We start from the raw sequence: 22,036 nt of genomic DNA, 5'->3' as shown, positions 1-22,036 counted from the left end.
TCAAAGAGCTTTATTTTTAGATCCATTTGTCATAAGACATACATTAACCATGTACCAGTACTCTTAATTTAGCTTAAATCTGTAGCTATTGGCAAAATTAAAAAGCTGAACCTGCCAGGCATAAAGAATACTGTATCTTACACACCTTTAAATTAAACTCTTCTGCCACTGGCAGTCTAAAATATTAATTGTCCACCTGTGACACACAAAAGCAGTTATACATTTTACTTTAAATAATAGTTTTCAGCTATTTCAAAATAAATCTGCTTGCTTTAATTCATTATTAATTAAAAAAAGGAGAAAGGCACTTGTATTTCCATTACAGCATTCCTGCTTTTTTCACATGCATGATACATTCTCTAAAATACTCAAATCCATCTGTACTTACTTTAAAATCTTCTCATGTGTCAATCAATAATGCCTTCTGTGAATTTATACACTTTCATTACATTTACATAACTCACACTTTCATAAATCTTCCATCATTCCACCCATTCAAATTTACCCTACCATTCAAAAGTTAGACACAACTCCAGGGTCTTTTCTGATTTTTTTTTTTTCTTTCGACATTGTAAAACAGCGCTGAAGGCATCTAAAATATGCAATAATCTTCTTGTCAGTACAGCTTTCCTAAATGCTTTAATCTGAGGTGCTGTAAATTGGGAATTTTTGAATCTGGTAACTCTAAATGAGCTTCTATAAGTAGGTTTACTGAGATGGTTTTTATGAGAGCCAGATTTGTCACAGTGCTTGATGGGTTTTGCAAATGCACTTGACAATAATGTTTTTGCAAGAACTGTTCCAGAACAGCTAAACTTAATGTCTTAAAATAACAACTGACTTGTTGTTGTTACTTAATAACCTAATGCCATATGTATTTCACATAAAAATAAAGTCCAGTACTGCTCTTAAATGTAGAAGAAAAAAATTGTGTCCAGACTTTTGACTGGTAGTGTATTCACTGTCTTCACATAAATATTCTTCATTTAACTTTAGAATATTCTTTACTTGACTTTATAGAATTGCTGGTACAAAAGCATAGCTGTAGACTGCTTTCTTTACACTACTGTACATTATAAAATGATCACTAATTTGTAATGGATTTTTGCTCGGGGGACTGATTGGTGAGGAACTGGTTTGTAGAGGAGTTAGATGATACAGACTGCATGGTCATGGACTTAGATGTTTTTGCCTGTTTAAAAGAAGTGTGGATAGTCTTCTTCCTTTTGACGTGAAGAATCTCCATGGCGTCTGGATTGACTGTAGGCTGCTGGACTTGCTCTGTGGTCTCCACATCCTCTGACGAGCTGTGCTGCTGATTCTCTAACTGCATCTGGCGCTGGAGCATCTGATGGGGTGGAGATAAGGAGAGGAGAAAAGAGAATAGTTAAGCAGACTTGGGCTAGGCCATTTTTCTTTTTTTATAGTTGTTCATTTTTCTCTTTTTTATCATATCCATTTTATATTTGTTGCAATTATAGATTCTATTAAGTTTTATTACCATCAATTCTTGGTACTTGGAGATGGCTTGCTCAGTGTCCAGCCCCTCAGCTAAGCCAAGCTCAGCAGCTCTTCTGGCCATTTCTACCTTATGAGAGCCTGGAGGAGTCCAGCCCACCCCCTTTATCCAGTTCAGGTCAGATTTATAGTTTACCTGCAACCATCACCACAAAATCAAGTGCCATGTTTAAACAGCTAATGAGAGTCCATTAGCTCTCTGATACATGATAAGATAATCTGATAAGCAATTTCCCTCTGGGATTAATAAAGTTATTTGAATCTTGAATCTTGAATAAAGATCACAGTTATTTCAAGCCCATCTTGTGACTGGAAAAACATAAAACAATAACCAATGTCTTACAAAAATATTGCTGAATATCCTTAATGTTACATAGCTCCATAAAAAAATTTAGTTTAAAAAAAATATTTGCCATGAAGTAAACATCACACAGAATATAAGATGTTCCACTCACATCACTCTGCAGTTTGTAGGCCTGTTTGGCGTGTTGGAAGTTCAGCTGCTGTGGGTCACATGTGTAGTTATGGAGATGCTGACGGTATTTGATGTCACTGGCCTGAGCCTGGCTCTTCCTAGCATGTAGGAACTCTGGCTGGTCTCCATGGATCTTAAATTGAGACCGTGTCTCCTGGAACTGCTTCTTGTACTCATTGTCACTCTGCAGCTTGCCTACAGCCAGTGAGTGTCTCATCTTGGGGTCATCCTCAACACTGAGGAGACCTACCTGCTGGCCCTTCTGTCTCACAAAGGCCTCTTTATAGCGGAGCTAAAGAACAATAGATAAATTGTAGTTTAACCCAACAGCTGTTTGAATAGAAAATGTAATTCTTTCCATAGGAAAGAAAGGACTTTTTATATAGGACCAGTAAATTATTAAAAGTTGTTACTCACATCACTAGCAATTTCTCTAGAGGCCTTGGCTGTTTGGAAGGGGATAGCGTCTAGTCTCAAGTCAAAGCCGGCTGACTTCACCTGGTCTCCTGAAGCCTTATAAACTTTCTGTAGAGTCAAATAATGGAAAGACAATGTGCCCATGATATCATATTTAGTAAATGAATGCAGTACGTTTTTAAAGCTAAAAGGAGAAAAAAGCCTTCTTTCATACATCACTGATCTGCTGTGCATTGATCTTTGCTCTGATGAAGTCAGGGTGATCTGGGGGTAGGGTATATTTGTGCATGGACTCAGAATCCCCAGACTTGTACAATCTCTGAAATAAACAGAAATTGGTTATTACTTTACCAACATTTTAACCCTGTACTCCTATATTGAAGTATATATATTTATTTTGGCATTTCTTTAGTATTTGAAATACATTAGTTGTAGACATACCTCACTACACTGCACGTAACTGTTCTTGGCATGGATAATATCAGGGGAATCAGCCACTTGGGTAAATTTCAGATGGCCAGGAAGTTGACGATATTTCTTCTGCAATTACAAAAGGGATGTTTATATTGTAGAAAACCAGACATTAAGTTGCATAAATAGATGGATGAACTGTTTAGTGTTATTATGTTTTAGTTCGTTCTACTGTATGTTACTCATAGTGTGGATTTACATCACTGATTAGCTCTCCAGCTTTTCTTGCTGACTCAATCTGAGGTGCACCAACTGAGTCCCAGGCCACTCCTTTCATGAAGTTTAGATCCGATTTGTACAAATTCTGAGAAAAAAAAGGCACATTACATAGTATTTTATTTAAAATCCCAGTTATTGTTGTTCTGCTCTTCTTAGCCATCAGAAAAACTGTATACATTTACCAAACAATTTTCTATATCCGATAAACCCTTCCCCAAGAAACTCCTTTTCTCTCACCTGGCTCTGCAGCTCATAAGCCTTCTTTGCCCACTGCGTCTTCATGTCATCAGGCAATATGGTGTAGGAATGGAGGCGTTTCTTGTAGTCCTGGTCACTGGCCAGGGCCTGAGCTTGCTTGGCATGAACCAGGTTGATCAGGTCTAGTCCAAGGTGATACTGCCCACTGTTGGACATGACTTCTTTACGGTAGTCCTTGTCACTCTGCAGACGTGCCATCTGCCAGCAGTGTAGGAGGTGAGAGTCATCCATAATGCTCCGCGCTCCAATGTGCTTGCCCTTCTCCAGTGTATGATTGTGCTTGTACATGTACTGTGGAGTGGAATCAGTTCAGACTTTTAGGTTACTAATCATAATTGCAAAACTATATATACTGTTTAAAGGAATAATATTAATTAACAACTGATATTAAACAGTTTGGGTGATTAAACTATGTTGCACTGACATTACACACTATGGTGAAAATCGCTAGTTATATCTATAGCCATTTACAGAATATGTAAAATTAGCACTGATTTTCTTACATCACTGGCAATGCCTGTGGATGCTTTGGCTGCCTGGAAGGGGATGTCCTGCATCGTCAGTTTATATCCCTGAGCCCTCAGCGTGTGCCAGGACTCTTTGTATTTGGTCTAAGAACAAGAACACAAGTACAGGATTCAATTACAACATTCAAAATCCACAATACCACAAAAGGAAAATCAGAAAATTTTGACACTGAGATAATATAAATGATTAGTTGTAAAAATAGGGTTAAATAAACAAAGGAAATGTGATTAAGTTGGCGTAAATGATTTACATCACTGAAATTAGCAGCGTTGATCTTGGCCTGGGTAATCTCCGGTCGCTCCGCAGTGATGGTGTAGTTGTGTCTGAGGTTCTCGCCTTTCTCTTTGTATAGCCGCTGTTGAGTTTAAACATAAACAAGAATTTCCTTTATTTGTTTCAATTAATCATCAGATGGATGTTTCAATTAACCATCAGATGGTTAATGATTAAAAACACATAATAACGCACCTCGTTGGTGATCTTGTTGCTGAATTTGGCATGAACAATGTCAGGGGAATCGGTAACAGATGTATGTTTAAATGCATACGGCTGCTGTCGATATTTTTTCTGATAAATAAAGACAAAGCAATTCATCATTACAACTATGTTCTTTATTTTATTTTTTTAGATGTTCAATTAGATGTTAAACAATGAAACAAATATGCTATACCTCACTGATAAGCTCTGATGCATGTTTGGAGCCTTCAATCTGTAAGGCACCAGTAGCAATCCAGGCAGCACCACGCAGGTAATTCATATCAGAGCGGTATACTTTCTGATGCAACACAAACAAATAATAAACTATTCAATAATAAAAAAGCAAGTTGTTACATATAAGTTCATTGTATGTACTGTACAGTATATGTCTATATGTTACAAAGCTAATTACATGCAATAGATCCAACAACAATCTTTAGCTATACAGTAACGACATGTGATTTTATAATATTGCATTAATCAATTAAGGTTTTTTAATATTAAAAGGCATAATAGGTTACCTCACTCTGCAATTCATAAGCTCTTTTGGCAGCTTGCACCTTTAGGTCATCAGGCAGAGCGGTGTAGTTGTGCAAGGTAAATCTGTAGTCTTGGTCACTGACCAGAGCCTGGGCCTTCTTAGCATGAACCACATTCAGCATGTCCATTGGGAGGTGGAACTGAGAGTGTCCCTTAGCAGAGTCTTTCCTATATTTAATCTGCAGATTGTGCATGATTTAAATCAAATAAGTCAGATTAATGAATATTAATATTCTTACTTACAAAATTGATATTTTAAATACAGTATAGACAACTGGTGCACTCACATCACTCTGTAGCTGGGTGGTGTGTACTGAGTGAGCAATGTTAATATCATCCTGCAATCCTTTCAGGCCAATCATCTTACCCTTGGACTTCTCAAACTGCTCTTTGTATTTTTGCTAAAAGTGAAAAAATGTAGAGTTTAGTTATTCCACCCTGATACATAACACCAGAACATAATACAAAATCACAATTTTATTCCTACATCACTAAGTATCTCTCCAGAGGATTTGGCTGCCTGGAAGGGAATAGCATCCAACCGTAATCTGTAGCCCGCATCTCTAAGCTTTGTCCATGATTCTTTGTAGCGTGTCTTTAAGGAGAACACAGGGAGAACGCAATGTTTGAGTGGATTTTATATTGAGGAATAATTGTGGTACTGAAACAGCGTACCAAACATTAAAAAAAGAAAAATCTCACCTCACTGATGTTCATAGCATTTATCTTGGCCTGCACATGCTCTGGGAGGTCTCCTGTCATTGTGTAAGTGTGCTTCTCATTCTCTCCCTTCTCTCTGTACAACCTCTGTATAATTATACAGTATTTAAACAAATATTCACAAATAGGAGAATTAAGAGAAATTATTTCATTATATAGAACTATAATGAATAAATTCATTATTTACCACTAAAGTGTTAGAACTGAGAGTTCCACATAATCATTAAGCTGGCATAAATATTTAATAATGGTGTTCTGTATAAATATGTCTAATCTTGATGTGCTGATGGGGAATTTTCTTACATCTAGTGCCAGTTTGTTGCTGAGTTTGGCCTGCACCATTTCTGGTGTATCCTCCACACTGGTGAATTTCAGATCACTTACATTCTGACGATATTTGTTCTGAAACACACAGGCAGCATATTGGTGATCAATTTGTTATCTACTGTAAAATTAAATAAAAAATTGTAAAAAATTCTATTTGAATAAAATTGCACATGGATATTACAGAAAACTTGTTTTTCATATTCCAAGACTCATCATTCTTATATATATATATTGATACTTATTTTGTGAAAATGGTGATTAATAAATGATATTTCATTTAAGACACCATGTTGATAAACAGATAATATGGTTGTTTAATTGAATAAATCATCCTACAGACTTTCAGATGCTAAATGAATATTAGTGCATAGTAGAATGAAATATACTATTCTTACTGTATATGTGTTTTATAAGTATTCTTCTGGGTGGTATTTCTGTGTTCTGGCCCTGACTGAATGAATCATACACTTTTGTGTAGTTTGTAAACATACTGTAGGCCTAATCAAACTGTAATCTCTTATATGCTACATGAGGTTTTTTTTTTAAAAAAAAGAAAAAATTCAACTTAAAGCTTAAGTGAGTTAAGAGCCTTGGTTTTACAAATGCTAATAATGCTCAGAGTTCAAACAGTTTGTCAATACCTCACTGAGGATATTGCCAGCCTTCTTAGCCTGCATTACATCAAGAGATCCAGTAGTCTCCCAGCCAACACCCTTCATCCAGTTCAGATCAGAACGATAACTTTTCTGAGGAAGAAAGTAGCTTATATATAATCAACTGTAAAAAAATTCAGGTGGTTATTCCTGTAGCTCAGGCACACCTAAATATACTGTATAATTGTTATATCTGACTCTTACATCACTCTGTAGATCATAGGCTTTCTTGGCCCATTCTACTTTCATGTCACTGGGCACGCTTGTATACTCATGCAAGAAGGTTCTGTAGTTGGTTTCTGTAGCCAGGTCTTGGGCCTTTTTAGCATGGCTTATGGTCATCATATCAAGTGATGTACTGTATTTGGTCTTATTGTCCTCATATTTTTTCTTATAGTTGCGGTCACTGTGGAGTTTAGTGGCAAGAGTTGAGTGGGCCAACTGAAAATCATCTGCCACAGTCTTCACCCCAATCATCTTTCCTTTTGTCATCTCATATTGTTGCTTGTATTTCACCTACAAAAAAAAAGACAAACATGTTTATTTAGATTTGACATTGTATTGTGTACGTGTTCAACTTGAATGCGTATACAGCATATTTCCTTGAATATTTGACTTTCACTATCCAGGTAAGCGCTACACTTATTGTATTTTGGTCACTCACATCGCTGGCAAGATCCCTCTTAGCTTTGGCAGTCAGAATTGACAGTGCATCCAAGCTTAGCTCAAAGCCCTTGTCCCTCTGGGCCTCCCAACTACTCTTATAGGTTTTCTAAAAAACACAAATGGAAAACAGCATCGGCTTAAAATCTTAAATTCTTTGATTATTTGCAAAGTATTTCATGTGCAGATAAGTGAGACATTTGTGAATTAACTCATACATCACTGAGAAGCTCTGCATTAGCTTTGGCCTGCCTGTAGAGGGGTTCATCCTTGCTCACAGTATACTTATGGATGATCTGCTCAGTGCCAGCCTTGTATGCCAGCTGTGAAAAGATCAGTCAAAAGTATGAAACTCTGTCAGTTGATTTAGAATGTTAGAATGAGTCAGACAAAACAAGTTTACAAAAATATCTAACATCACTCTGAAGTTCCTGGCTCTTCTTGGCATGCTTGATGAATAGCGTGTCAGCTTCCTGGGTGAACTTCATGCTATCCACCTTCTGACGATATTTTTGCTGCAAAGTAGTTTTAAAGTAAATATTCAGTGAAGCTAAAATGTTCAAATCTTTAAACAAATTCTCTTTTACACACAATCAACTTACATCGCTTGCAAGCTCCACTGCTTTCTTGGCCTGTGCAACATCCAGGCAGCCGTCAGAGTCCCAGCCCACTCCCTTCATCCACATCAGATCAGAGCGGTACTGATTCTGTTTGGATCAACCAATACAAAAGGCTAAAAATGTGCAATAAGAATAAAAAACTGTTCTTTTAGTCATATGTTCATTTCTACTTTTTCTTACATCACTCTGCAGGTTGTATGCCTTCTTAGCCTGCTGTACTTTGATGTCATCGGGCAGGATGGTGTAGTCATGAAGTTTCTTTCTATAGTCCAGATCACTGGCCAGTGCCTGGGCCTTCTTTGCATGGTTTAGATTCACCATGTCCTTAGGCAGGTTACACTTGGTCTGAGTCTCCTTTGAGTCTTTCTTATAGGCAATCTAAAGTCATAAATAATTATAACATTTATATCATTTTTCAGTTTATGCTAATATTATATTTATGCAAACTCAAATATTTGAATGAACTGCCATTAGCTTTGATTATCATATGCATTCACTGTGGTATTGCTTTAACCATGTTATGCAACATCACAACATTTATTTCTATTCAGAGTTGCATTAATTTTGTCTTAAAAAAGAGAGAGAGAGATGATTGGAGAGTCAAAATACTTTGTATTCTCTAAAACATCCCAAAGATATTCAATGGGCTTAAGTTCAGGACTCCTAGTGCCTAGTCCCCAATTTGAGCACAATGACTCTTATCTTGTAATATGCCTGTGCCATGAAAGAAGGAAAAAATGCATAGATGGTGTAACCTTCACATTCAGTATATTTAGGTCACTCACATGATAATACTGCATCTAGAGGCTTGTGCACTGGGCACTATGCATGATGGGGAATTCACTTCATGGACTTCCCTTATTACCCTAATACGTACACCCATAGCTTTGGAATATGGTCTTTTTCAATTACATGACCTTTGTCTATTGCTCCAAAACCTTTGTTTTTTTCTAAATAAGTGGTCTTTTTTTTTATCTCAATCATGTTCTTATCACATTGTTATTAAACATACTGTAGCTGTGATTTATACTCTCCATTTTCTCTTTTTTTTTTTTTTACAACTTTTTTTTTTTTTTCTTCATTTCTTCTGCAAAGTTGACAATTCAGTACTGTCCTTCCTTTTCCAGGTTTTAATAATCGGTTGAACAGCTTTTAACCAAATTTCAATAATTTATAAATAAAAATATCCCTAGTTGTTTTCTTTGCTTGATGCAGGTAACACAGTAACACAGTAACATCTTTTCTATGACCACAGACTGTGTCTTCTGACTTAAAATAAGAAGCTACTCACTCGAATATTTTTTTGACATCTGAAACACAATAATTACTGCTGCAATTATCCAACTAAGAGCTCTTAAGTATTTGCTTGATTTAATCCATATAATCAGGTTTTGGGCCAGGCAGTGTGTTTGTAATATCTCAATGTGTTTGCAAAAGGATTTTACCTCACTGTTTAACTTGGCCACTTGAAGGCAGTGGAGAGTCTTCGAGTCGCTTACATTCATACCAATTGCTTTGTCCTTGTTCTTAGTGAATGTCTCTTTGTATTTAATCTGCAAGACATGTTCACAGTCACTAAAATAATATTATTTTGCTATTATGTACACACATATACGTGTGTACTGTATATGTGTGTGCGTGCATGGATGCGTGTGTGTTTGTGTGTGTGTTTGTGTGTGTGTGTGTGTGTGTGTGTGTGTGTGTGTGTGTGTTTGGAAACACAAATACAGTAGATGCATACATCACTGGCCAGGTCTCTTGAAGCTTTTGCAGCTTTGAAGGTCAGTGTGTCCACACCAATGTCACATGCTTTGGACTTACTCTTCTCCCACTCCTCTTTATACTTGATCTATGATCATAAAAGGTGTCAATAACATATTCCTTCAAAACTACAAGACAAAAGAAGTTTACCTATGTTTTGTACTGTATACTCACATCACTGATGAGATCTGCATTGGCTTTGGCTGTCTTAAGTTGTGGTGTATCATGAGCTAAGGTATACTGAGTCTTAGTTTTCTCATAATTGGCTTTATAGTTTTGCTGAAAAATACAATACAGCATGTGTTTAGAATTTAAATTTTAGATTATACACAATACTATTCAAAAGTTTGGACATACTAAACAATAGGCATTAAATAACAATTAAATAAGTATTTAATAAGAAATAAGTTTAATTATTTAAATGAAATAAGTTTAATTTAATTAATAATAATCCTATATTTTAATTGATTACTACTTGTAAGAAGGACTTTTTCTTAGAAAAAAAAAACATTGTAAACATGACAATAATGCAATGTACGATATAACATTATTAGTGGTCTATTATACTATATTAATTAAAAAAAGAATACATTTCACTGCTAAAAGAGATATCAATACCTACATTACTAAGTTGCTGTGCATTGATTCGAGCTTGAACAATGTCAGGGGTATCTGTCACTTGACTGTATTTCAGCTTGTCAATGTGCTGCCTGTAATTTTTCTGTGTAGGAAAAAAGCTCAATTTTAATATCACTTGGTATATTAGGTAGCAGTTTTGTTACTGACATTAAATGGCTTTTATAAAACTAAAAATAAATATAGACTTGTAAATGTCATTTTCAAAATTAGTATATATTAGAAAACGCACATCTTTGAGAGGTTCCAGTTTCTTCTGGGTTTGATAAGACGGGGTGATTTCAGCAGGGTAGTTGTATTCACCCTGCTCGTGTTCACTCTCTGACTTATAAGCAATCTAAAATTGAAGGCAAAAACAGTACATATATAACATTTCACTGCAAACATTATTTTCTATATCATGCTGTGGTCATGGGGTTACATTTATCATGATATAACTGTTGTGTATACCTTTCTAGGTAGTTTCTCAGTACACACTAAATATTCATTATCATTACAAAATAACTCATAGTACTTAGTATTATGCCTCAAGATATAACAGAATAATAAGGCAGAAATTTAAATAATTAAATTATATTTAGCTATAATTACAAATGATTTAGGCATTTACAGTAAAAGCAATAATGTCTTACATCACTGGCCAGTTTCCTGACTTTCATCGCATGTAGGGTTTTCTTGTCAAGCCCTGTTCCTTCATAGTGACCCTTCATGTGATTGGCATACTTCTCCTTATATTTGTTCTGCAAACACAATAAGATTGAAGAATGTATTTGATACTATCTATAGTATTTTAATGACTAAGTATGTAGTCAGAAATACAGCACTATTGTGGATGTATTTTCTCAATGTCATTGTTATCATATAATTCTTCTTATTATTGTAATTATGAGATATATAGGTGTGTAAGATCTGCACAGTAATATCTTGCTTAAATATAGAAAATGCTCTCATTCAGGCAGTCACATATTGCAAATGCCATACTCACATCACTGGTAAACTGGGCAATCTTGGAAGCATTTTTAAACTGTGGTGTCTCACAATAGTTGATGCTGTGTCCTTTTGTGTTCTCAAGATCTTTCTTGTATTCAACCTGATTAAAAAAAATAAAAAAGTGGTCATCACGTATATAATCTCCAGTGTAGATTTAACACAGAATTTGTCTGGGTCCAAAGGAACTCATATAAACATTGCTGGGTGTTAATCTAATACAGTGGCATTCTATTTTAAACCTTTAATGACCTTCGCATTCTTAACGCAGAAGCATCTTTGCTCTTTGACCCCTGAACATAAATTAGGCTGAGAGGATGATGATGATGATGATGATGATAGCCTGGTGTCATCAAGTTTTAAAAAAGGTATTTCGACATACCAATAGTATGGTGATGTAATATCAGATTTTGTTTTCATGCTTTGTGTGATGAGTTGAACCCAGCGGGAGAGCCATGAAACATGAACACAACATACTGTACACGGTGCCTTTGTGTCTGACTGAGCTCATGACAGATGCCTTTTATAAATCATCTCTGTCCTCCAGCATGACAGTTTGCTTTGCCAAATATGTCTGCATGGGAATCACAGTTCATCCATGGTTTGGTCAGATGTCAGAGACATGTCAGATGATGTTTCAAGAACGTTCAATAGAATAGTTCAAACTGTGTGAAATGTTCGAACTGTTCGGATGACGAAACATTTTGATAGGAAGAATATCAAAACAAGTGTTCACCTCACTGACAAGCTTGTTGATCTTGCAGGCATTCTTCAGAGCCAGGTTTTCATCAGGTGTCAGGCTATGGTAGGCTGAGGCACTGCCCTTCATCTTGTTCAGATCCTTCTTATATTTCAGCTGCAGGTTAAAATGCGGAGAGAGAATAAATGCTTAAGCTACTCAAGAACAACATGATCTATGTCAGGTTGCATTCTCCTTGTGTTAAATAACACGTTTTACACATAAACTCAGGCGATGGAACTATATTGGTCGGCTGCAAGCTTTTTGGAATGACATTTTCCAATAGTAGTCCTTGGCATTAAGACTGATTTCCTAACTAAGAATTTTTAACCCCGGGAAATGACACATCAGTAATGAAAACAAGACAGCAAAAGTCTACTTCATTTATTTACATTAATAAGAAATTGTCAGAACTCACATCACTGGCCATGTCGTTGGCCTTCTTGGCCATTTGATATCCAGGAGTGATCATTGCGGGAAAGCTTCCTTTGCCTCTTTGTTGCTCATATTCCTCAGTGTAGGCATGCTGAGATACAATATTCCCAACCACAAAAATAAGTGCACAACCTCACATTCATAAGTCTTTATAACTTACTAGTAATAGCCATTCAATATGACATGGTGCATGAGAGAATGCCAAGGCATGGTGAATCTCAAAGCATATACAGTACAGTAAATGTACTGAGAAACATATTCATAATATCACTTATGTAGCAAATGTGAATATGCATTACATAATTATACATACATGTTTTTCCTATGGATTTATTATTAAATATTCATGGTTTAATTTTTATATATATTCTACGAAGTGATTAAAGAATTAGCAGACAGAAAATCATGCGGAAGTACTGATATGCAATATGCCATTTAGTTCATGGGACAACATAAACAGTAACTAAAACAATGTATTTATATGGAATGAACTTATTACCTGGCTGAACTTTTCTGCATTTTCTTTAGCCAAATTGTACTCAGCTGCTCCAGCCTCAAAGCTACCTTTACCCTTCATCTCTTGTTCATACTTCTGCTGGTACTTCACCTGCACAACATAGACAAATAGCTGCTCATATATCAAATTCTACATGTAATAAAAGTATGCAAGTTATGTGTGAGTAATTACTTTGCTAGCCATTTCATTTGCTTTCTTGGCCACTTGGTAACCAGGAGTAAAGTGAGCGGGAAAGCTTCCTTTCCCTCGTTGCTGTTCATATTCCTCCATATAAACAACCTGGGTAATTTGTGGATAAGTTATTATATTTTTAGCCATTGATTAGTGTCATAAATTTGTTAAAATATATTAATAATGTTTGACAAAGTTTATGCTTACATCACTAGCAATCTTTCCTTGACTTTTCGCCAGCAGCACCTCAGGTGTATCTATCACGGTGGTGTATTTTGAAACTCTCTCCTCATGTCCCTTCTTATACTCAACCTTAATAGATAGAACACATCAAAAGGCAGCTTGAAAAGTGTCTACCAACAAATAAAATGACTATTTCAACATAAAAACATAACAGTGGTTTGATCCAAAGTAATTTTACTTACATTGCTCGCAAGAGTGTTTGCTTTCTTAGCTACTTCGTATCCTGGAGTGAGCATGGCTGGGAAGCTGCCTTTTCCTTTGGATTGCTCGTATTCCTCTGTGTATTTCACCTGTTAGTTAAGATCCAGAAATATGAAGAATGCTTTAAAACCACACTATCTACACTGCTATCTACAGTACACTACCTAGCCAAATATAAAGGCAGAGTTTAAGAAGGTTTAAGAAGTTGAAGTCTCTTGCAAATAAAATGTTAAAACAATATTGGATTAAGAACTGTCCAATGGAATATTAAAACCTGGAACAATAGAGATGAACCATCAACTTTGTCGAAGGAACTCACAGGATTGATACTAAACAGCTGTTAAAACCATAAGAAAACCTTTTCTTTTTTTTATTGAAAATAAGTATGTGTAAGTGAGTCTAATTAGAAATAAAGGCTTAATTTTTGTAGGGAGCATAGAAATTGAACCTTCGGAGCAGTGAAAAATGGTAATGTGGTCTGATGATTTGGCCAAGTAGTGTACTTTAATGATAACATGGGCATTTATTGAATTTATTCAGAATTCTTTAAAGCATTTTTTAAAAAATCTTTAAATCATGAAATTTTACTGCTACCAAAGCTCAATAATTTTAAGGAAGCCAAACTATTCAAAATAAAACTATTACAAGTAAAATAATCTTTTAGTATATTTCCTCCATGTTATGATACTTGATCTAAAAGTGCATTAAAAATATCACTATGCAAAAGTGATCATACATCGCTTGCCAGTGAGGTTCCAGTCTTAGCATTCAGCATCCCAGGTGTGTCAGCTACAGAGGTGAACTGTGTCACTCGCTCCTCATGGCCACGCTTGTACTCCACCTAAGATCAGACTGACTTATAGAAATATGCTTTCAGGTGCCACAATTACACTACACAATCATCCATATTTATAAAGCAATCCGGGATTACTTACATCACTGATGATTTTCTGTGCCTGAGTCATGTGAACTACCTCCTGGCTGCTTACATTTCCCGAATACCATATCTGTTGCCCTGAAAATTCTGATTGATTGCCCTAGAGGACAGTATAACATGGTTTCATCATTTTATTGATCCGGATTTGGTGATTTGAGAATTGATCTTACCAACATATAATGGACTTTGGTATAGGAAATGTTCTATATTATTATTATTATTACTATTATTATTATTATTATTATTATCAATTATTATTTAAATTGTATCCAATCTCTTACCTGGCTCATCATTTGGCTGACCTTGCGAGCCTGCTCTATCTCTTTGGACATGTCATAGTGGAAAGTGGACATAAAACGTTCACCATCCTCTCGATATTTTATCTGTAAACCAGTTTATTATTTATACATTAATTTAAATAGGATAAGGCAATAAATATAACCAAGATGTAAACAATTAAAGACAGTTTCCAATAAATTGGATTTACAAAAACACTGTGATTAATCATAACACATACAGTAATACCACCCTCTTGTTCAGGGCACGCTGAGTTTTACAGTGGGAAAAGGTTTGGCAAAAATTACAGGAAATAAAAGAGATTTAATAGACCTAAAGTCTAGAGAGAGTATACACTCTTCCCACTAACAGACATGAGCAGGTGGGTTTTCCTGGATTAGAGTGAGAGAGAGAGAGAGAGAGAGAGAGAGAGAGAGAGAGCGCAAATAGGAATAGAAGAGAGCTGCATAAATTTAAGCACCAAGTACATAAAGTGGCACTGAGTAGGGTGTCGAGTCGCAGTCACATCACCGAAATAGCTCAGAGCAGAAACTCAGTCCCCATTCCAAACCTGTAGAGTCACTACAGCCTCTGAACTTTGCTTAAAACAGCTTTACAACACTCATAAAATGCACTATTCTGACTTTTATTGGCCAACCACTGGAGTGTCATAGTACATTAATAATATATACATGCATTTAAAAATTCTTGACATTGTTAATATTTTACCTTAAAACCCATCAATAGTTAAAATATGGCATACTAAAGACTTTGGGTCATTGCTGTCTATATAAGCAATGAACCAAATATACCTAATAAGCAAAACTATAATGCATTTTGTGGCATCTTGGACATGCTCACCTCACTGACAGCCTGTGCCTGTTTCTTGGCATTAATGTTGATAGGGGTTTCATAAACACTTGTGAAGGTGTTGTTCTTTGGATTATGTCTGTAAATTGTACACAAGTCATAAGCAAACTGATGGTTGGTGGTTTAGTGACATGCTTAGTTGATCATTTATAAGAGGGTCTTCTTATAAAAACAGTAGATCCTTTAAGACATAAAATGTGTATTTTATGTAAAATATAAAAGATAAATCATTATATACTCACACTTGACAATATGGTCTTTTCTGATGACTTATATAATTATTGGCAGTGAGAACCATCTTACAGACCTCACAGTGAAAGCATGCTTTATGCCAGTTCTGTTTAAATGAAAGGGAGAGATGAGAGAGACAGACTGTTATTATGTATTACAAAAATCTAAATCTTCAAATAATCAGGCTTTCCAAGCTCTGTCTAAAATTTGGGAAGACATATAACGCTAATTTCGTCCTGAATGGTAATGAGATTCATGTTCTTACATCATCATATACTATATAAGTCACTAACTTCTTGATCAGTATTTAGTATTATTATAAAATAATCTTTTTTTAATATTTAAACAAGGAAAGAAAAAACATCTGAATGCCAGAAATCAAATATATATATTAACATAATTTAAACATTCAGACTTACCTGACCAATTAGGTTAATCTTTTCAGCTGGATACACCACAAATCCACACCTGGCACAGTTTTGAATATTCATCTTTTCTCAATTAATATACTCACTACAAAAATAAATATAAATATATACAAGACATAAAACAAAGAGTTCTCCAAAATCAGTAGTCTTCCGCAGACCTCAGAGAGGAAACAAAGTTTTCCAGACAATCCCCTGTTCACACTCGTGGCTCTCTAGCTAACCTGTGTTAAACTTAGAACTGTTACAGGCTAGGTCTGTCTATTACATATAGTGGATGCAAGGTTCCACCCCTCTTTAGACGTTGCTGGTCATGCAACTGGCTGTCAGGCTGTCAGTGAAGAGGGGGAATGAGATGCCACTGTGTTTATGTAACCGAACACTAAGTTTGCTGTTGAGCATTTTGGGAGCTTAGTCACAGCGGCCGCCGCATCTTTCAGTTGTGCTTCAAAATAAGTAAATGAAGTCACACTGAGCATGCTGGTTGCACACGTAATAGGAGCATTACAATGGTGCTTACTTTTAATATGTTTACGTACTGTAGTCATTTCGATAAACTTGCTTTCATTTAGAATAGCTTAAGTGGCAAAATGGATATTCAACGATTTTAAAGTTGTTGTTGTTTTTAAAAGATACTCTGGGCAAAAATCAACCACCCAAGTTTTCTTCATTGTCATAGTTATTATTTCTATTAGATTAGAATTTATAAAAACGTCAAGTTAAATCCTGTGCTCACATTACTTTGTGTGGCTTTTCACCTAATTGTCCTGTGTCCATGTGGGTTTTCCTCCACTTACTGGATATTGTCCATAATGAGTGAATGAGTGTGTGAATGTGCGTATTTGAATGGTGAATTTCAACAGATTGGAGTCCCATCCATGGTGTAGTCCAATAAACATGGGTAGGCATCAGATCCAATGCAATCCTGCCCAGGATGAAGTGGTTAAAGATGAATGAAAGAATTTATAAATGTATTAATTGTATTTCAAGCTTTTAAGATAGCAACTGTTTTGTAACAGAATTCCTGTTATACAAAATCCTCTCATGATTAGCCACTATAGTGTTAGTCGACTCCTACCAGCTTGTGCAAATTAAATAGGAATTGATAAGCGAGTTAATAAATTAATCACTAATGAAAATATGAGCAGTGAGCTTGTTCACACTATGAACGTACAGTAAACTGCACTCTCAAAGCCAGTTACACATGAGTGTGAAGCATGTGAAATAATGTGTTTTAGTCGTGAAGCATTCAGATTGCAATTCCCATATTAAAATGGTCAGGCTTAAAATAATTAGGTGAAACTGAGATGTGTCTATAACTGTCTATTTCCTTGTGAGTGCCACACACCAAGTCTATTAAAAACACCGAAGCCTATGGCCCAAATGACCTTTGTGGCATGGTCTTAACCTGAATTTACACAAGATTCTATGTTTCTCACTAGTACTTGAACACACTGGACCACTTATTATATGCCTAACATAATGGTTTACTTTGTAGGTGTGCAATTGCTAATTGTAGATCAACTCCTCATGCAAAAACTGTCCAATGCGAAAACCATGGATCCAGATTATAGGTCTGCCATTGACTGGATTATTATTGAGGTGTAGGGATTATACTTAGTACAAATTCATCAGATACAGTAGGGTTGTATTTTTTCCTTGTAAAAAATTAAATCCTATTTTAAGTTTTATTTTATTTGTCACATACACAGTCATATACAGTACGATATTCATTGAAATGCTTATACGACCGCCAGTGACCCTTAAAATATAAAAGCTTATAGATAAGAAATAAATATGAATAAATAGAAATATAGAAGAAAAAATAGAAATTTGTAAAAATTTAGAAATTTAGTGTAAACAAAAATCAAGTAAAAATGACTGGGGTGTGCAAATATGCATAAAAAGTGTCTTATTAAAGTAACTTGAGCAGTGGTCCAGAAATAAACACATAAATATGTATGTGTAGGTGTGCATGAATGTGTACATAGTGTCCATGCTTGTCCAGTCAATTTTGGATGTTAAAAAGATGGTTGAGAGACCGTATCGTCTGCGGGAAGAAGCTCCTCCTCAGTCTCTCTGTGTTGGCCTTCAGGGAGCGGAATCGCTTCCCAGACTGCAACAGAGAGAACAGCACAATGTTGGGATGGCTGAGGTCCTTGACGATCTCCCTGGCCTTAGTCCAGCACCGTTTGCTGTAGATTGAGTGCAGGTTAGGGAGCTCGGTGCGGATGATACGCTCAGCTGATCGCACCACCCTCTGTAGAGCTCGTCTGTCCTGCATGGTGCTGTTTCCAAATGAGGTCGTGATTTTTCCCGTCAGGATGCAGAAGTAGAAATTCACCTTGGAGGGCGGTCTAAAGTCTCTCAAACGTCTGAGGTGGTAGAGACGCTGCCAGGCCTTTTTCACCACGGTGTTGATGTGACAGGACCATGCCAGGTCCTGCGTGATGTGAACACCGAGGTATCGGAAGCTCTCCACTCTCTCCACTGGGCTCATGTTGATGAAGGGGGTCGGGTAGATCCACTCCAGCTTTGTACTGAAGTCCACTATCAGGTCCTTTGTGTTGCTGATGTTCAGGAGGAGATTTTTCCAATCACCTTTAGGTAGGCCGTCTCGTTGTTCGTGATCAGGCCCACCACGAAGGCGTCGTCAGCAAACTTGATGACGGCGGTGAAGTGGGTAGTGGCCACGCAGTCATTGGTGTACAAAGAGTACAGCAGGGGGCTCAGAACACAACCCTGAGTACCAACACTGCAAATTCCCTAGTGTTGAATTAACACCCAGCAGTGTTTATATGAGTGCATCTGGACTTACATAAACTCTGAAAGTATTAGTTTACCACTGGAGATTTTATTGTGCACAAAGTACACTTACAGTACATGTGGGTTCAAGATACGGTATATGTACTTACTTAAGTGGCCAGTAAATTTAAATGTGAATAAAAAAAATTAACAATTACTTTTTATGAAATAAAATCAGTTTTTAAACAAAAATAAAGTTATTATATTAAATTAAAATTCTAATTGTGTTGGCAGTTGGTTAAAAATTTCTAGACATGGCGCTGTGCCATATTCAGTAAGATTAGTAACCACCCTAATACAAGTTAACATAAACTGTGGGGAATCAGTAAATATATTTGTAAGATGCTTGTTTAACAGTAATATACAGTAAATCACACCCTGTGTAACATGAAATAAAAAACTACAAATATTCAAATACAAGTAGTCGAACATTTGAATGCACCTACCTGAATACGCATCTGAGTCATTATTGAGAGGATTTTCACGTGCATTTGAAATCATTGTTTTTCAAAACAATTAACTAACAGTATCTTTACATATCATTAAATGTTACCGGTCATTTGAATATTTCTTGGAAATATTGTAATGCAGTTCCTTCCAAAGTGTGAAGAGATAATAATGGTACTGCCGGTGGGCCATGAGAGATAATTTACAATAATTTACTTTTTTTATTGTAATTTTGGCAATTAAGTTTAAAATTACTCTTAAATGTTTATGATTACATATTTACATTCTATTTATAATATTTATGAAAAGTAGTTCCAAATAATTTTCATAAATATTATAAATATATATTGAACAAATATTCTGAGTTTTTTGTTATTTAATTTTGTTTAATGGCAAAAGAAAAGTCTTAATAGAGGATCAGCATCAACATTTTTATTGTCCAGTTAAAAGCAGATACAGGTTTATAAATTTACTGCTTACGATATTTATTTGCTGCTTTACACATTATGTGTATGTGAATGGATTATTATCTCATACTGCATTGCTATAAGACTATGAAAATAAAATTGTTCTGTTTAGGAAATAAAAATATAGAGTTATAGAGAACTACTTTCTGAGTATCTTGTGTGTTGATCAGGTATGTGATTAAGGGTTGGGTGGGATCTTCAAACTTCAAATTGTGCCACAGCCTTCTTAAGTTTCGGAATGGCTGTTGTACTGTATAAAGGGTGTATTATAAAAATAAAATAATGAAGCAATTTATTATTTAACTCATGATTCTGATAACAGAAACATCGTAATGCTGTATTGGCAAACACAGCACTAAGACTAAATTAACAAAGTGTAATACAGTATATTGCTGAATAACTTTATGTTCCAATTAACTGTTTATGAATTGTGTATGACTGTCTACCTATTTTTCGTAGATCATGGACATTTCTGTTTTAAGATTGCCCTTGTTAGATATGGGGTAGGCTTCCACTGTCATTTCCAGTCCTAAATCAGGGACCTTATCCCCTTGTTGTGGGAACAAATCTTGCAGCTTACTGTTTAATATTAGATAATATAACACTGCATCTAAACACTTGGTGTATAGTGAGGGGAACCCACCTCATGGCACAATAATTATTTTTGATACTTTAATACTATTATTATTACAGTGGTGTTGTTGGCAGACATTTAATACAGCAATGGAAATTTTTACACATCCTGACACATACAGTACATAAATAACAACACAAATGGAGACACTTAAGTGTGAATTGTACACAATATGTGGAAATTACAACATGTTGTTGGTGCTTCTGGAAGTCTGTGTTTGACCACTTGATCAAGCACAGTGGTTCACTTGGATGCACTCCTGCCTGCTGCATGACGAGGTTTAACTGATGGAGTTAAACCTCCAGCTCTTAACCTGTGGCTCCCCGCATCACTACAGCACTGTCATATGCCGGAGTGATGAATCTGATCACTTGGCCCTCTGGGAGAATTGTGCTTAGCCTCTGCAAAATTGCAGTAGCTCTTGAACATAATCATAGATCCCAATGTACATAACATTTGGGAACAAGTGTCAGTCGTCTCATCTGCTTAAATGGCAATACAATATGCATTTTGGTCTTCGCTCATAATGAGATCTTTAACAACTTGTTCTGTCTTAGACGTGTACACACACACAAACACGCACAAACACATTTACTCGTTACACATGGACTCACACACCCACACAACACACACACACACACACACCTCTGTCTCTCTCTCACACACACTAACCCTCACATGTCACACACATGTCACACCAATGCACTTAACAAAATTTATGGCCTAATCAGTCCTACATATTGTGTGACGTGTGCAGGTTGCGCTCTGCACCAGAGCGGTGATGGCTTTTTGTAGGTCTTAACATGCTCAAATAACACACAGGTTGTAATGGCACAGGATACTTGGGCCTGTCATTGTTGCTCACATCTATTATTATTATTATTATTATTATTATTATTATTAATGGTACTTTGGATTCTGTATTCCAGCTGCCTCCTCACTTAATAAGTCTCTCCCCAATCCAGTTGAGATGAAAACCTTGACTGAGAAACTAAATGTACAGTAAAAGTGCTTGGCCCAGGTCAAATCAGAGATTGCTGTGAGAGTGAATCCCAATTAAACAGTTTGCCAGTGTTTTCAGGGGGAGTGCGTGGCATGGTTGCACTGTCATGATGAGTTTATTGCATCATGTTGGCTTAATACATTTAATACATGTATTAAATACATTGCCTTCAATTTTTAACAGTGTGATTAATTTTTTATACATTATCTATTTTCGCAAAATTTAATCACACAAAACTACAATTGTATTTTTTTTTTTTAAACCCAAACATTTGAATATAAGTAGAAAAGAAAAAAAAAAGGTTCCACACGGGAAGACGGTGCTCTGGCGCCCTCTATTGGCTCACCGTCGTTACTTGCTATGCT

General features: G+C 35.9%; 1 protein-coding gene across 1 annotated transcript; it reads right to left on the bottom strand.

The window, feature by feature from the left end:
* Positions 1-756: 756 nt before the first annotated feature.
* Positions 757-16,529, bottom strand: nrap (nebulin-related anchoring protein). The gene is made up of 43 exons (XM_053511582.1): positions 16,310-16,529; positions 15,902-15,996; positions 15,651-15,738; positions 14,795-14,896; positions 14,512-14,613; positions 14,313-14,417; positions 13,558-13,665; positions 13,340-13,444; positions 13,133-13,240; positions 12,944-13,051; positions 12,428-12,535; positions 12,007-12,126; positions 11,269-11,373; positions 10,916-11,023; positions 10,516-10,620; positions 10,270-10,368; positions 9,822-9,926; positions 9,628-9,735; positions 9,332-9,439; positions 8,067-8,264; positions 7,869-7,973; positions 7,683-7,781; positions 7,485-7,589; positions 7,268-7,375; positions 6,808-7,119; positions 6,592-6,696; positions 5,927-6,025; positions 5,606-5,710; positions 5,391-5,498; positions 5,191-5,304; positions 4,885-5,082; positions 4,557-4,661; positions 4,355-4,453; positions 4,137-4,241; positions 3,862-3,969; positions 3,338-3,649; positions 3,081-3,185; positions 2,852-2,950; positions 2,625-2,729; positions 2,411-2,518; positions 1,974-2,285; positions 1,502-1,654; positions 757-1,348 (listed from the first exon to the last, which is right to left on the bottom strand). Exons 1-43 carry the CDS (start codon positions 16,379-16,381, stop codon positions 1,088-1,090), a joined length of 5,487 nt encoding a protein of 1,828 aa, XP_053367557.1. The 5' UTR covers positions 16,382-16,529; the 3' UTR covers positions 757-1,087.
* Between the last annotated feature and the right edge of the window lie 5,507 nt (positions 16,530-22,036).

The sequence above is a fragment of the Clarias gariepinus genome, chromosome 14, assembly GCF_024256425.1.
Source record: "Clarias gariepinus isolate MV-2021 ecotype Netherlands chromosome 14, CGAR_prim_01v2, whole genome shotgun sequence".
Classification (NCBI taxonomy): Eukaryota; Metazoa; Chordata; class Actinopteri; order Siluriformes; family Clariidae; genus Clarias; species Clarias gariepinus.
The sequence above is the reverse complement of the archived record's forward strand: the minus strand, read 5'-3'. Positions and strand labels throughout refer to the sequence as shown.

What these genes read in the sequence shown, in the direction of transcription:
- nrap (XM_053511582.1), bottom strand. Translation starts at nt 16,381, where the DNA reads ATGAATATTCAAAACTGTGCCAGGTGTGGATTTGTGGTGTATCCAGCT. An exon ending in ATGCAGAAAAGTTCAGCCAG is followed by an intron (nt 12,536 to 12,943) that starts GTAATAAGTTCA and finishes ATTGTATCTCAG; the next exon opens with CATGCCTACACTGAGGAATA. An exon ending in TCAACAAGCTTGTCAGTGAG is followed by an intron (nt 11,374 to 12,006) that starts GTGAACACTTGT and finishes TTTTTTAATCAG; the next exon opens with GTTGAATACAAGAAAGATCT.